Source organism: Maylandia zebra, linkage group LG12 (assembly GCF_041146795.1).
Source record: "Maylandia zebra isolate NMK-2024a linkage group LG12, Mzebra_GT3a, whole genome shotgun sequence".
NCBI lineage: Eukaryota > Metazoa > Chordata > Actinopteri > Cichliformes > Cichlidae > Maylandia > Maylandia zebra.
Genome location: NC_135178.1, coordinates 4,174,617 through 4,192,096, shown reverse-complemented (window position 1 = coordinate 4,192,096; position 17,480 = coordinate 4,174,617). Strand labels below are relative to the sequence as shown.

General features: G+C 41.1%; 1 protein-coding gene across 1 annotated transcript in view; it reads right to left on the bottom strand.

Moving 5' to 3' along the window:
- galnt9 (polypeptide N-acetylgalactosaminyltransferase 9) overlaps window positions 1–16,122 on the bottom strand; it is a 108,638-nt gene extending 92,516 nt beyond the window's left edge. The window contains exons 1-2 of the mRNA XM_004558551.3: window positions 14,964–16,122; window positions 2,174–2,354 (exon numbers count right to left, since the gene is read on the bottom strand). Of these exons, the coding sequence (XP_004558608.1) occupies window positions 2,174–2,354; window positions 14,964–15,204 (422 nt within the window). The 5' untranslated portion in view covers window positions 15,205–16,122. The remainder of the gene's footprint in view (window positions 1–2,173; window positions 2,355–14,963) is intronic.
- Window positions 16,123–17,480: the final 1,358 nt, after the last annotated feature.

Here is a 17,480-nt window from a genome sequence, read left to right as displayed (position 1 = left end):
ATCAACACCACTGACAGCCCCGATTATCCCCCAAAACCCAAGCCATCTCCTCCACCTCCTATTGTTTCACAACTATAATTCACTTTCTAAATATAAAATATAACTTCAAAAAAGGAAAATTAAGGCTCTTCGTTGGGTGTCAGCTGGGTTTCTTTTGCAAAGAAAATAAAATCTACATTTTAACATTAAAACAGCTCAAATGTTGCTTTCATCTTATTGCACTTCCTGTCATATTAGGGATGTCTAGCAATGTGCTTTCATGTCACTTCCCATAAATACAGTAGAAATGTACTTTTTTGCAAAATTATATTATATATTACTAGGAAACAAAAGTAGCTGGATTATGAGGCTCCTCATTTAAATTCGGGGCAAGTTTACTACATGCCATGTGCTAATAGGACATTCAGTGCAGTCAGTGCAAAATTAATGATATAAACCACAGTATTTCTCCCGCTGGTTGCCATTAAATTTACAAGAGTGACATTCGCAGTTTTCTATTTAATATGAAAACTGGCATGAGACAGTTTCTGGCCTACATGACACCTCCTCAACTCGCCTACAGCAGGTACTAAGTACAGAGGGTCCAGTGTCTTGTGGAAGAAGTCCTGAAAATACATAATAGTACACTTTGATGGAACATGCTGCGTCTCACCTTAAGCTTATACGTGCATGCTGGCAGTGGAATTGGCTTTTTATCTTGACGTGATTAGCTAGTTTCTTTCCAAAACCTCCTTCAATTCCTAATATTAAGCAATCACTGAGAAACTACTGAAGGTTAAAAATGGTCCAAATTCTTTTGACTCCAGTGAAATGATCACTGTGCCATTTTTTCCAGGTGTAACAACAAAGCATAATGTCCAGGCATACACTAAAAAGACGATTTGGTAGCTTGAGTTCGTTAGATGTTACGTCAGCTAGCTAATTGACATCAAAGATTATATAACGTCAGAAAACCAAAAAAAAATAAAAATGTACAGCACTGCTACATCTATCGATCTAAAAAAATATGAGCTAAAACTATATAACAGCATGCTATAGAGGCTTAGTTAAGTTCGGCTAGTTCATATATAATGATCTGTTACCTCATTGCTAGCTTCCACAGACTCTATGCATCCATCCATTTTCTCCTGCTTCAGAGGTGCTCGAGAGGTGTGGTACACCCTGGACAGTTTGCCAGTCTATTGCATGACTATATATAAAATCTGTGTAATCTACAGAGCTATTATATGGCTAATATACATTTACAGTTAAATTGCTCTCAAAAGCAAACATGCTAAAGGTTGCTGCACCTGGGTCCCTGAACAGCACAGACCAATACCATTTTATGGCAGGAAAAAAAGACACAAAACAGGAAAAACATCAGCTAAGGTGAAGATCCAGGGGGTCAGTATTTAATATGTGGAAATGCTACAACTTAGCCTAAGACTGCTTCTTTCTGAGGTGTTTAAATTTTTGATGTTCAGGACAGAGTGAGCCTGGAGGCTGTAGTGTACACTGTGAGCTTTTAAACCCTTAGCTTAAAGACATGCTACACAGAAATACTGCTGACACAAAGCTGTCTATTCAAAAACATCTAAAACAGTGGAGGCCTGCACCCAGAAGCTGAGTCAACTCATATGGCCGCTAGTCGTTTTACTGCTGCATGCATGAAAAAGAAAATATGTAAAAGTAAGAACACATCCACATGTGACTTTCTGACTTGAAGAAAGTATTACAAAGACATGACTGTTCCCTGCACTTTTGACCTCACCTGAACCTGCAAGAAGCTCTTGCAAAATCCACTAATCCTCAGGCTCAGGCTATATTTGTACAGTTTATCAATTCTAACACTAGTTGCATGGTGGTCTGTTTCAACTTTGCACAGTAAATGTCACAGAGGATAAGCAAAACATAAATAAATAAATAAAAGAAGTGGATGAGGATAAATGCACAGTGCACTCAATGATAATGTAAGTTCTGCCTTACATTTCGTGTATTTTATGTTCAATATAGGTATTTGTTGTGCCTGAAAATGAATAAATAAATGAAATGAAATGAAAGCCAACCAAACCTAAAACAAGTCTTTTTTTGAAGGCTACAGAGCCAGCCACAGGGGGAAAGAAACAGGTGTAGAGCTGTAGCTGGAAGAAGAATGTACATGACATAAAATGAGCAGAAACACAGGCAGACATACTTCTTAGGCCTGTAGTCTGGGATGCTCCTGTCCAGGGAGATACGATCACTGAGCTGAGCATTGTAGCCATACTCCTCGTACTTCCTCTCGACATCGCGGCTATCTTCTCCCAGAGTGGCAGCAGCTCCCCCCTGGCCGAGGCCTCCGGGCCCTTCTACCAGCCCCATGGGCTTTGCTAAACCTGCCAAGAAAATAACACATGCGACAGACAATTATACAGATGTAGCCATGAATTCCAACACAGAGCAGACATAGAGAGGTGAGAAGAGGGGGCAGGTGATTGACATTGCCTAGCAGTGTGAAGAAACTGGTGCACAGCAGCTCTGAGACCCAGGAATCCATAGGGTACCATTACAGTGTCTGTCAATGAAGAAGCTGCAAAACACCCACACCGACACACCGTCACAGGGAAGAGCAAAGAAGAGCTGAAGCTGAGAGACACCGTGGCAGAACGGCCAACTCTACAACAGACACCAGACAGAATTTATACACAACTTTAGGTCACATATGGAACAGCGGGCATGAAACTGTCAGTGGTTAATCAAGTGTGAAAGGAAAAACTCTCTGAAACCCACACTGAGAAGGATAATGATTATAGTTTTACCTGGGTTGCAGATGCATTTTGTACAAGTTACCATTTTATTAATGCATATCACTTTGATGTCATCAAATCAAAGCTCCGTATTACAAAGCTAGATGTGCGTTGTCTTTTTGTTTGTACATTCAGATTAAAATGTTCCTCCTTTTATTGTTAAAAGGCTCTCGATTCAGTGTTTGACAGACAACAAAATAAATAAATAAAAACCTAAAATTACTACTACAGAGACAACAGATAGAGTTTAGAATTTTGTGAATAACTCTCCCTGGATCTAATTATTGTGTGGATGCCTTTTTAACAACATCCAAAACACAATATGCTCCAGATAAATATGCAGGATGCGCTTTAAAAACATCAGCACCACATCATAAACAACTTTAAAAAAATCATGACAACAGAGATGGATCAGACTTTGGAGGATCCTTCATCGGGATCTCCTTGAGACTCCAGTGAGAAACGCAGTCGGCAAATCACTTTCAGATACTTGTTTCTTTGCTTTTTAAAACAGCAGGACTTTCAATAGTGTTAATTTGACCAAATTCGTGTGTCTTTAAACCCCTCACATCTTAGAGTTCTGGGATTTCTTTTCAGTTATTATAAACTATCAATGGTTTTCACGCTTCTTGCAAACCATTGCACTAGTCTGCAGTTTTCAGACTTCAGAAGCATTCCTTTTCCTCCCCATATTGCATGAGAACTCAAAGAAGGTTTCCTTTTAATTAAGATCACAAAGATGGCAGACTAATTAATAACTCTGTCTGAGGTTGATACCAGTTATCTGAAATGATACGAGAAATAACCGAAGCAAAACCTTCACAGGAAGAAAAAAAAACTTGCAATCCTACTGAAATATCGGCAAAAAACAATCTGGAACAAATTCAAATCTGGCATGATCACCGTGGAGTTGTTGTCAAGCTGTTGCACTCAGTTTCCATCTTCAGCCTGACATTGCATCCGGTATAAAGCTGAGGTTAATCTCCGATGTGGAATGTGTGTGGACTGCTGCAAACACATCACATAAGCATTTGTTCTCATTGTACTATTTTTAATTTGCTTAGAGAACACACGTGGTAGCTCGCGGCTTTGCTAGCATGTGTGAAATGACTGTATGCATGATTTTATATATGTGTGAATCAGCTGAACAGCTGGTGGTAGCATAGATGTAAAACAAAATCAATTTGTATAAACAATATTTGATCATACACAACTTCTCTGTCTTGAAGTCTTAGTTTGTTCTTGTAGATTTAAAATGGCTGATTCTTTCAGAAACCTTTGATTCAACAAGGCCACACCAGATGTTGCACTGAACACCTAATGGCTCTATTCAGCTAATTATAGAAGCATTCTGGGAGCATGTGTGCAGCAGTACCACGACCGTGGAGTGGTTATTCAAACAGCGCTTGTTCCATGCAGGTCCTTTTATCTCACAAAGAGCCCAAAGAGTGGCCAGATTGCCTGGCTGCGTGCTTAGCAGTGAATGGGAGCCCATTCTCGCTCAGCCTCAATCGTGTTACAGTATGCTCCTTCGGTCTAACACAGCTAAATTCAGCGCCGGACTCAAACCGCCCTTCTGCTCTTATTAAAATGACTCATGACTGTGTTTAACGAGCCGTCGCTTTGGTGCTGTGACACTGACATTTTCAGAAAGGGATGGAGAAAAATGCTGTGCGGTGTCAAAAGTGACATCTCGGCTGAGGGGGGGAAAAAGTGCAGACCTCCACAGTACTGTAAAATACTGAGGTGGGGACTGAGTTTCTGACTTTTGAAAATCCAAACCCTCCTGGGTCACAAGCAGCTGCCCTGAGCCAGCTTTATTTTCACTTTAGCCATTACTAGAAGCATTTTGGCTCTGCTGAAAATCTGTCATCAGGTTGGAGAACTCTGCACTGTACATTTAATTGCACATAGTAATGCTTTGATGACATCACAGGAAAATAAAATCTTAATATGAGGACATAATTGTTGTCCTCATTTATAGGCTTACAAACACTGCAATTTTTATGGTGCAAGCAATCTCCATGTTTGTAAAATAGCGATTTTTATATTCAGTGTTTTTCTGGGGAGAAATACAATATAAGTCTTTGCCATGGGAAAATTAAAATGCCCGCATTGCAAAACTCCCATTAACAGCGCCCACCCTCCAAAAATAATTTTTGTGCAGTGTCTAAACTACAAAGAGACTGTTATAAGGACATGTTGTCATGCGTCCGTGCCAGCCTTCACTATTGTTTGACTATTTAAAATTCCATGAAACTGTGGGATAATGTCAGATAATTGTTATGCGAGCCAAGCTTCCACTGTGGCCTCCACAGAATAATCGAGCTGCGTCTGTTCTCCGTATCAACAGATGGACACACAGACAGTAAGCAAACAGCGCATACCGATGAAGAGCTCAGCTCTCAGCTTCACCCCCTCCAGGAACTGAGGAGTAATCACCATATTTGGATGGCCTCAAATCCTCGGGTGCGACTGAAGATTTGTAATTGGAGCTGAATGGTTGGAAACTGGCTTCTCCCACAAGAGGGATTTAGCATGCCCGACACCAGCCAATGTGGTGGCATTTTGACAAGTATGGGTGGGGTTCACGTCACGGACAAGCCATCTGTCATAGCTGCCTGTGTCACACAATAACACAGATAGCCTCCAGAGCCAGAGTCTCAAGTCTGGAGGGCCTCTCTGTCTCTGCGTGTGTCTTGGAAGCAGGACAACTCCTGCCAGCTTTGTTTTCTGGTCACTGCGTTATTTTTTGCTTCCCTCCTGTCTACAGCTGCCTCGGTCTGATTGAAGGTTCCTTTATGGGATGAGACCTTAAAGTCTGATCCGCCGCTGTCTGTTTTTTAGCGTTTTAGCAAAAGGTTGGATTGCTGACATGTAAACTGTACCGCAACAAGCTTTAATATCTTTATTGAAGATTTTCTTTTTAAATTTAGCTGCTGTTTTGATGTTGCTCCAGAGATGACTTCATATAATAAAATAGCTTTCACTGGCATTGATTCATTCATCAGGTTTTCTAGAGTTTGGAGTCTATTTGTGTAAAATTGGTTTGGAAGTAATCACTTGAATATGCATACATTTATCAAGGGCAAAAGCCACATACTTCTGTTGCACAGCAAATTTTCTTTCCAAAAATGGACTGCTTTCAGATAGAAAGCTTATCTGAAAGAAATACCTAGACTGTTTGTCTGTGGGTAGAGCATGGTACCAACATTGTGAGGACTAAAAGCTCTCCTGCCACAGCAGCTACACAAGTTAAAAATGTATGTACACATGATCCTGCGGGGTACTTTGTATAAAAGCATCCAGCTAGTAGGCTCTTGTATTCTGGTCAAAAAAAGGAAAAAAGGACAGTGACTAAAAGCTCACAACACAATGTGAAACTCTAGGGAATGAAAACTAATATTCCAGCATAAAAAAAATTTATTTCACATTTTCCATGAGCTTCTCTCCCATTCACTGTTTCTAAAGTGGTAGTAGCCCTTCAAGCAGCGCCGTTGCACTTTCACAACTTTACTTTGAGGCAATTACAGCCCAGCATCTGCTTCTCCCTCTCAGGCCTCACTCCCATCCAAAGGATCAGCGCAATGTGGCTCATCTGCGACGACATGCACCGGTTTCAGTCTCATTGTGTCCCAGCTTGTATCCGTCTCTGAGCTCTTTCCTCTCAACCCTCAATGGTTTGTCCAAAACCATCTGACATGATACAGTAAGAGCCACAACAGTTATAAATTATCTAACAACCTTCAGAATGATTCCGATGTGGCCTTTACAAGAAAGAGTCTCAAATTCAAAGATGACCCCATTTTTAATAAATGATGAGTGGTTTTAAGTGTGTCCAAAGTGATGCAGCAGAGTTCTAAATATTGATGCTGAGGGGAGGTGGAGGATTTCTGTGGACTCTTGAAGAGGAGGAAAATAACTCATTCTAAAGAGATTTAAAGTCTTCAAAGGCCAAAACAAATCTATGAAACATTGAGAGCTGGGAGAAGCACTGGTTTAAATCTGGGAGCCAGGCATCTTAAGAGGATGAGAACTCCGATTTGGAAATTGATACCAATTAGACCACTAAGTTATCTCTAAACATGCAAAAGCACTGACAATAGCTCATGTACTCCAGATATAAAGCATAAAATAAATCATTGAAAATTTCATGTTTACTGCCGTGTTGGTCGGGTTAAAAGTGTGCAATGAAATGAAGCAAGAACAAGGTTGTCGATGGAAAAATAGCAAAAAGTCTTTGAAGTGTGTCAGAATGTTACAACACTGAGACGGGACCCAGTCACGAGGAGCTCCTTTCCGTAGGATGTAGGAGTTGTTCTGCATCAAGAAATCATGAAGAAAATTTACATGATCAGTTATCCAGCCTGGCAAACTGGCCTATGCCCTTCAGTCACTGGATATCATCATTAAATGTTGGTAATGTAATCACTGCATGACTCTAAGCCAGCAGTATAAATAAGAGGGATGCTCGCTCCATCTGAAATTGACATTATTATCTGCGGCTGCCTGCTGATTGTCAGGTGAGCCGCTGAATTCGTTATCGTGATTCCTCAAGGCTGAGCAGAATTGATTGTTATCTGTTTCTGAAACTGTGTTGTCAACCAGCGCCTCATCTACATGTCATTATTATAATATAATTCATTTCATCAGGATTCATCACGCAGAGATGTGATGTCCCTGCAGCCACCACCATTACACGCTGCAAAACGTATACGCGCACCATGATACGTATCATTAAAATTGAGTTTGAGTGCCAAGCGCCTGCCAGCGTGGAGGGGAGTGAGAGGGCTGTTTCTCCATCCTCATCAAGTCTTTGTTTGAGCTGGCTTGGCCTATAAACAGCGTTAGATTTTTCCCTATAATTGGGCATATAGATAAGAAGCATATCTGGTGCTACAGCTGGACCCGCGAGGCTGCCAGCCCATCAGCTCCTACGCAGTGAGGAAAGACAGGAAGTGACATGCATGGCTGATGACAAGCGCCTCAGTGTGCCTGTAAGTTGTGGGACAGCTGAGCTTAGACAATGATGCTTCCAGTGATGGTCAGAGAAAAGGAGTAGACACAATAGCAGTACACAGGCTCTCTAACACCAATGTCTGTTTTTTTAAGAAGTTTATTTTTAGAGCAGTTCTGCTCTAAGGTGATAAAAGAAGAGAGGCAGCGAATCAAATGGCTTTCAGGTACTTTCATTGGTGTCCAATCCAAGTAAGACAATCAGAATGAAAATAGCCAAATATATAAATATTGATGTGTTGTATAAGCCTATTTTTAAATAGCTTAATCTTGCAATTGCTGACTGACTATAGCTCCTCTCGGAACAATAGTTATCCAAGCAGCTTAGCAATTGTCAAGCTCTGGAAATCTCCCCACACTGAACCGCTCTGTACGGGTTTATGTAAAAACAGCTGAACAGTTTGAATGTAACAGCTGAAGCTGTGTGTTTGTTTTGCAAAATATAAGCACTTGTAGTTTGTTTTATTTGATACCAAATATGACCAAAAGCCGCTCATGTCACAGTACAGAAACGCTTTACTTAAAGTCACTAACTTGACTTTGGTCTTCTCAACATTCTCGTCCTTTTGGATCTATCTCTCACTCCATCCTGCTAAACAGACTTTCCTCTCTTGGCATCACACCTAGCCTGATTCCAATCATATCTCCTTCCACTCTTGTTTATTCCTTGTAACTTCTGGTGTAGCCCAAGGTTTAGTCTTAGGCCCTCTTCCCTTCATAATAAATTTTCTTCTTCTTGGTACCATTTTCCTTAAATTTGATCTTCACTTTCATTGTTTTGCTGATGACACTCAATTATATCTCTCCTGCAGGCCGGACTCCTGCCTCCCAGCTTCTTCTCCCACTGGACTGACAAACACACGCATACATTCGTAAACATCATACACGTCACTAGCAAGCACTTATCTGAACAATCTCATACATACATACAGGAACACCTTCATACACCAAGTTACTTTTTGCACAGCACTCAGTCTTTTGCAAATTTCTATTGCACTGCTGTGTCTGCATCGTCTCGTGTCTGTTCTGTTCTGTCTGGTGCTGCACTCTTTGTTTTGTTTGCAATTTTTGCAATTTTTTTGCAATTTTGCACATTGCACTTTATGTATTCCTGTGTCAATTGTCTGTTATATGTCATATGTAGCACCATGTTCTTGGAGGAACGTCGTTTCACTGCGTACTGTACCACTGCACATGGTTGGGATGACAATTAAGCCACTTGACCTTGATCTTGACCTTCTCTTACACGATGCTTATGCAAATTAAAATTCTGGTTCAGTTCTAATTTTCTCAAGCTCAATGAGTACAAAACTAAAATTCTCATCGGCATCAAATCCAGCTTGCTGATGGCAAATCATTTCACTCTCACTATTGAGAACTCCACGGTTTTCCCTTTACCTCTGGTTAAGAGCCTTGGTGTCATCCTTGACAGCTCACTACTGACAGCCACATTACTTCCTGCATTGACTAATGTAATTCTCTCTTACATGGTCTCCACAAAAAGTGCCTCCATAAGCTTCAACTGGTTCAAAACTCCGCTGCCTGCATTATTAGCAGAACCCCTCCTACTAGCACATCACCCCTATCCTTCAGGAACTTCACTGGCTCCCTGTGAAATTCCGAATAGTATTCAAGCTTCTTCTGTTCACTTTCAAGCCCCTTTATAACCTTGCTCCTCCTTACCTTTCTGACCTGTTTAGAACTACCTCTTCTGCCCACTCACTTGATCTTCTTTTTCTATTCAACTTGCTGCACTTCTTTCTGCCTCAGCACTATGGGAAGCAGAGCTTTCAGTTTCTCTGCTCCCAGGCTGTGTAATTCCCTACCCCTGGATATTAGAAACATTGGTCCTCTCCCCCAGTTTAAATCTCAACTAAAAATCTGTTCACGTTTGCATATTCACTGTGAACTTATTGGTTGTTTATTTGATCTTGTTTTTATTGTTCTTTGTTCTGTCCTTGTTCTATTATGTGTTTTTACTCTATTGTTAAGTGTCCTTGAGTGTCTTGAAAGGCGCTTTTAATAAAATGTATTACTTTTATTATTAAAAATTATTTTAATTCAGTTGTTGAAATAAGCTAATGTTTCATTAGTGCTGCGTCTTCCTCTACCTTCAAAAAGCAAAGGAAGAGACATTTAAAAAAAACTGTTGACATCTTCAACTGCAAATGAGATCAGATTTACTATATCTTTTTAGAACTTTATAAGATCTCGGGCGTTTTTGCAGTCACAGAACCTGGACACCTTACAGTGATAGAGTGGACCATGAGTTTCAGTGTATATCAAAGTATTCTAATGATTGTAGTGTAAACAGTGATCCCAAGCACAGCAGGAAATCTACAGCAGAACAGCTGAAAAAGAAAATAATCAAGCTGCTGCAATGGCCCAGTCAAAGTCCAGACCTCAACCTGATTGAAATGCTGTGGTGGGACCGTGAGAGCCTCAAACCTCAATGAACTGAAGCAATGTCGTAAAGAAGAGTGGACTTAATAGTTTAAAGCTCAAAACATATTACTTGAAGTTGAGCTGTATTTAGCTTTCGACACACAGTTTTCTCAGAACATTTTTTTCAGAATACTTATGCTGACAGTCCTACAACACTGTGCACTACATCTCATAAATGCCAAAATGATATAGCATGTGAATGGGAACAGTACATAATTCAAATTAGTTTGTTTTTGCAGTTGTTCCAGCTGTGCCAAAACTGACATAGAATATCTATCAATCAATCGACGTTTCTTTCCCAAATACACTTTAAAAGTCACAGTCAACTTTTCCACTGGGTGAATTAATCCTGCAATCATGCGCTTCTTTTCCCCCTCCCTACAATAACTGAAATTTAGGACTTCATGATGGATGTCTAACTCTAAAGTAAAAGATTTCCATCTCAATATTGACCAAAACACCCCAAATAAAACATGTTAACAGTGTCAAAAGAAATTCTCTAAATGTCCATCAATATCTGGCTATAGTGTGCATTTAAGTCAGTAAGACTTAGAGGGCTTCAGCAGCTAAGTACCTGCAAGGAAGTATTTACCGGTGCTAATGTTGTACTTAAGTCGAAAACACTACTTCATAAGCTTGTTAACAAGCTTAAAACCTCTCATCTGATTGCTCAAAGCTGGTGGCATCCACAGCAGAGCAATGCTGCTGATAACCCTCATGTTACTCATTTCTGCACAGAATGGGCTGCTGGAAAAGCTTGACCGTTGTTTTCTTGTTGGGAGTCTAGTGCTCGTTCTTCAGGCAACCGTGAAATAAGAATTCTCTGGCTTCTTTATGTCCTTCAAATCTAATTGGACTGTACTGCATATCCCATGGCATGCCATAGGTAGGCAATAAACAACAGGAGGAATGGGCGATTACTTAATATCGCTGCTGGACATGATAATAGTTATTGGCGCGTTGAGTCCTCTCACCATAGTTATCCCCAGTGGCCATAGAATACAGTTTGTGAAAAACCATGCAAGGCCTGTGACAGTCAGCATCCATCCACTGTGCGCTCCTGCTTCTGCTTAAGACAAATGACTATACCGAAACGGATTGATGTTTATGATTTGGACCGCATAGAGATTATTTACAAGTAATACATCTGCATTTGTCACTCTGTACAGCAGCACTTTTGCAGTTGAATTCAGCAACTTGTCATGTGACGCTCCATTTGAAATCCAGTGTAACAGCCTGACACTCAGTGTCATTGTTAATCAAAGAATCTCACTCCAAGGTCAAAAAAATGCTTTCGTTCTGTCATATTTTGTATGATACCTGGCAGGCAGGGAACTGTGCCAGCTCTGCACTTTGTGGTTTGTTCCCCTCTTCAGCACACTTGTGAAAAACCTGCAAATTGTGCTCCAGATACTTGGACTCAGCAGTGCAACAGCAAAGACAAGTCAGGTCTGAGAATATTTTATGAAATTGATGTGACTCTTTTGACAGCGCATGCCTAGCATTAGAGGAAACACGCCTTCCAGGAGATAGTCGGCATTCAAAGACTCAAATATACGTCGCACTCATGGAATGAGACAACGTACATCTCGTACTTCTTCAGCTGGGACAGCAGCTCGTCTTTAGAATCTGAAAAGTGCATTTTGTGTAGATATAAAAGCCTATTGCTTGACCTTGAGTCCCACAGTCAGCAAGATCTGTGCAGACACTGTGTGCTCATGCCCAGTAGCAGTGATACTCTGCTGTATTGACTGTCTCACTTTCATCCTGTCTTCAGTGGGGGAAATAATTATTTGATCCCCTGCTGATTTTGTAAGTTTGCACACTTTTACAGAGACCTTAACAGTCTCTCATTTTTATTGTTGTTTCATATTAATGGAGAGAGAGCGAATATCCATAAAACAACACAATGCAAATTTTAATGTCAGTAAGTAAATTAAGTATTTGATCCCTTACAAACCATCCTGAATTCTGGTTCCCATGGATTGGCTGTGTGTCCCTGTGGCACAGAGATTACAATGAATCAATCAATACAGATTCTCATGATCTCCTTAGCTCCTTATATATATATAAAGCAGACTTGTCCATAGAACAAATTTCTTTCATTCCAACCTCTCTACCACCATGGCTGAGACCAAAGAGCTGTAAAAGGACATCAGGGACAAGACTGTAGACTTGCACAAGGCTGGAATGGAATACAAGGTGTTGGATTAGCACAAGACTACACAGGAGGAGCTCAATGACGATCTGACGTTGGGACCACAGTCACCAAGAACACCCCTGGTTATGCCAGATTCCTAGTTATTAGAGCAACCCCTAAATCTTCCTATGTTGGTTCATGGAGTTTATTTCTTTCTGCTGTTTTGCCTCCAATAAAAGGTTGGTTTCATTTTGATTGCTGCTTCCATCTGGGGTCCTCGTTCACCATCTAACTCGACAAGTCCCTCTGCATTCACGAAATACCTGAAAACTCATCTCTGATCATTAAAAATATATATTTAGATTTTTTTTCTACGAAAATAACCTCTTTTTGCCTTGAAATGGTCTTGATGTAATTCCACATCGTTACCTCATTTTGTATGCACAGATCTATGAATATGCAAATTAATTCCCACCTCACACTCCTGCCACAGCATCCACTAGAAAGCCCTGTACCACTTAAAATGTGTGCATGTTAAGCAGGAGTGGGGAAGGGAGAGGACAACACACTTATGCACATTGCTTCACTTGTACATCAGGATGTTCCTGAACACAGCATGGTGCTAAGAGAGGATAAACTAAATCATATGAGTGCATCTGAAAATTTAAAGTGCCTGAAGCAATGGCTAGGCTCTACCTATTAAAATTTACAAAAACAAAACTGTGTGTCCCTGTTTTGCTGTTCAAGTCGCACACAGAAGCAAAACAGAATGCGGCGCAGAGAGAAAGTAGCAGGACCGCAAATGACAGCAATACTCACACTTAGCTTAAATAGAATCAATACACAGGTAATTATCAGGCAGTTAATCACATGTTGATAATATAGGATAAAACCTGTTCCAAATTACTAAACAATGTTAAAAAATAATATTCATTGGTGAGGGTCTTAAAGAAAACAGTCGAATGGAGTGCCCCACCTTGTCTTCTTAATCTTTCTCCATAGAGTTAAGATAAAATGATGCAACTTCAGTGGCAAAAGAGACATGCTTACTTTCCTCAAATTGTTTATGTCTTTATTGTAAAATTTCTGGGTTAAACGGCTTTCAGGAGGCTGACTATTAAAAGGTTATGATGAAATCTTTGCTCTCTATCATTAAGCCTTAGCTATAGTGTCAAGAAACAAATCAGTAACTCAGTGTAACAGTCTACCATGCAGCCTTCTCATTATTTGGCTTGAAAACAAGAGTCTTTGTAGATGAGGCATCACTGGATCAAAAACAGATCCCTCCTGTACTAGTGAGAGAAGAGGTTGCCCAAATAACTGTGAATACAGAGTTCCAAACTGGATGCACTCTTCAAAAGGCTGAAGTTTAGCAGTCACTGAGTCATCATCAAGTCAGCCACTTCATGCTGATGCATCTGGTACGGTTCATGATGCACGGTAGAAAAGCACTCCTGTGGTAATCACAGGATGTGAGAACATATTAGTTGTGATCCCACTTATCCCTTATTATGTGAGTGAGCACTCTGGAACAAAAAAAACCAAAACGTTTAATTCAAGAAATCTGTTTCTTTCATTGCAAAAAAAAAAAAAAAACTGCCAAAGTATTATTTAGTACTCAAAGATATTTTTGGTGCAGAGTCGCTTACAGGAATGCAAAAGACACTGGATATTTTAGCTAAACTCGTTTAAATAGGTTATATGTGTGGTTGCGTAACCCTTGACCAAAAAGCCCATTCACTCCTATTTAACATTTGAATCAGAATTGAAGAAATTCCCTTAAGAAAAATGATGCTCATGAGAATAAAAAGTACTGGTAGAAAGTGTGCATGTAAATATGAAGTACACATAAACATAGAGGCTGAGGCTGATGTAGTCATGCCTCATTCATTTCATGAATCTTTTGAAGCCCACTCACTCACCACGACCTTCTCCTGCTTAAAACACATAGATGTATTAAATAAAACAGTAAGGCAGAGTAAGACTTAACCTGATTTAAAAGGATTTCTGCTGTGGTCAAAAAGACCAGATCTGACCCACAGACTAATGCCCGTGTAATGAAATCCTGTAAAAGTCTGTCATTGTGTTATACAGGTAGTACATTAGACTCTCCTTCAAAACGCAGACTGCCAGTTAAACCTGGCATATCTCACCAGCGATGCTTCCAGTGAAATGGCAGGAATGCTGCTGGCGTACAGACTTTCTCCAAGTGCGATTCTGCACCGACCTCGATAATTATCAGAAATTCGTGTGAAGTTTACAACAGGTCAGTGACAGCACAGGGAAGTACATTAACACCGATTTGTGCTTAAGCATATGCAAAAGGTATACAATGCATAATTAGCCTATTAATGCGCAAGTCTGATACTATAGCCATTAATTTATGTGACAGTGAAGCGCTTTTACCAAAGAAATGAGGCTAGACTGACAATAAATAAATAAATAAATAAAATGCATGAGTCATGGTCCAGGTCAAACTCACCTGAGCGCATCTTATTACCTGATAAATTGGCTGACAAGGACTCCCTGTGTGCTAAATATAAAATCTTTGCTTTCATAGATCACGGATTTAACAACTAAGAACTTCAGTTTCCTACCGTTTAGCTGGTTGTAGACCACATCCTCCAGCCTCTCCAGCCTCTGGAGAATTGACTGCCTGTCCACCAAGTTGGAAACTTTGCCATTCCTGGCTCGCAGCCTCTGGTCAGAAATACGCCCTATCTGGATGAGCTCCTCGGATCGGTCCTGGATCCTGCAGTACACCGAGAACAGTATAATCCCCACAAACACTAAGATGTTGACGGTCAGCAAAGTTTTGATTTTGCGTGCCACAGCCATGAAAGGAGAATATTGTCTGGCTGACTCAGTCAAGCCCGTCAAAAGCTCATGAGTGGTGGCCTCCTTTGTCACCTTACAGTGTGTCTTGCGGCGGGGTGATTTCTGTGCTCGCTGGAGAGAAGGTCAACTCGTGGAGACCCGAAGGGCTGGCAGATCCGTTCAGCACCACGGACAGCTCCGTAGTGGGACACCGCACCGGTCACATAGAACTTACAAGGTGGGAAATGTTAGTAGCGTCCCCGGAGCTCGGCTCCAACCAGCGAGCGATGCTTTTATGAGCTTCACTAGTCGACAAACAGCTGCACTCGCTTCACCTACATATTACAAGCGAGAAATGACGCCACGGGAGGCATTCATCCTCCCGAGCAGCCCCCGGCAGTTGCAAAACATCTCTCCTCCGCAACGTGGTAATTCGCCAGTTCCTTAGCATCAATATGTCTCGTCCATCGCGCAAGAAAAGCCCTGGTTTTGAAGCGTCACACAGCTCTCGCCGCTCTGTGGCATCTCCTTCCTCAAAGGCGTTGTGGTCACCCGATCCGTCCCGCTCTGCAAATATGAATCCAAATGCGCTTATGTCCAACAAATAAATAAATATATATATGCGTGTGTGTGTGCGCGCGTTTCAAAAACAAAGCGGCGTTTCTCTTTCTCCCCTCTCCCTTTTCCTCTCTCTCTCTCTGCCTCCGAGTCTCTTTCTGTGTTTGTGTCCCGTCAGACCATCGCCGCCTCCCTTGGCGCTGCACCGTGGGATGAGTTGAGAGCAGATTTGCCCTCAAACGCAGTCAAACGACGCTCGATGTCGATGGGAGCGATGCAGCCGGGCTCTGGCATGCTGTCGCTCCTCTCTCAGTCTCCCCGCTCTGTCAGGGAGGAAGAGCCACCGCTGCGTCCTGACGTTTAGAGGCACACAATCATGAATATTCACAAGCAGTGTTGTGTCGGAATAAAATAAATAGCGCGACCATGGAAGCAGCGTGTACTTCCACTTGGTAGAGCAATCTACACCACCCCACCCCACCCCCTGTACAGGTGAGCTGTGGAAATCTGTGTGAAGATGTGTTAAATGGTTTTTCTATGTTATTCACAAGGCCGAGCCTTTAGGTTAACCAATTCGCACATATGTTTCAGGTTGCATGCATGCACTCCTATACATACACGCTCTGCTTCAGAAGTAGGCTATAAGGATCATTTCACAAATCACATGCTTGACTACAGTTTTAACGCCAAGCTAAACAGAATAAATATGTATATATTTGAATTAGAAAGGCATGCAACATTTGTTTATTATAATACAAATCCACTCTCAGGAGAGAATTTGAGGTTTTGCCAACCAAAAAAAGAAAAACAATCAAGCAAAACCACACACTGGTGACTAAAACTCCACACTAAACCCACAGATATTGAAGGACATCTGTTTTATAGAGCCATCCAGATTCTAATCATTACTCAGTTCAAATTACTCCTACTCCATACTGTAACCTGCCATTGCCAGCTCCTCATCTCCAATTCCAAATGAATTATGGCTCCAGTAAATCACGTACAAAGAGCTTCGGGCTCTCTGTGTACTTTTACTTGATTAGGCAAACCCAGACACGGTAGTGGCTGCCCGAAGTACTTTGATTCCACTTCACACCCACCAGAGGATCTCAGATCTGTGCTCTTCAGTTTGTTTGCTGCTTCAGTACACCAAGATAGTGCCAGGGTAGCTAAAGCCTCTATAGTCTGCACATTTCTTTGTCGGAGGACATTTGGTATGAACGTGAGCTTGTAAGTTATTTTATACTTATACACATTTCTTGATTGTGCGTGTCTTCAAGATGGAATCGGTTCTGATTTTCTGAGAGCAGATTTGAGGGCTTTTATTTTTAGTGTTTTCAAAGAACGAGACCTTGTCATATAAGTCTAGGCACAAATGTTCTTGAGAGGTTCATTTGTTCCACAAAGCTCCTGCATTCCAAAATAGTTTTTCTTTTTAAGAGGGTAGAATAACAAAGCTTAGGCAGGGCTCATACTGTTCCCTGTGTGGTCATGATACTGATGATGATGATGATGGTGATGCATACTTTCTATTGCCTTACAGCTCCCAGGTCTGCATAACAAGGACATTTAAAAGGATTTTCATTGTATAGAATGTATAATAAGGTGAACACAAGGTGCTGCTTTGATTCATAGTTTGCAGAAAGAGTCTGTGGGGAAATCATTGTTACAGACACCTCAGGCACCGTGCAGGCCTAAGCACAGCTGCTTATACAGCAGCTACAGCACTGTATATCAGC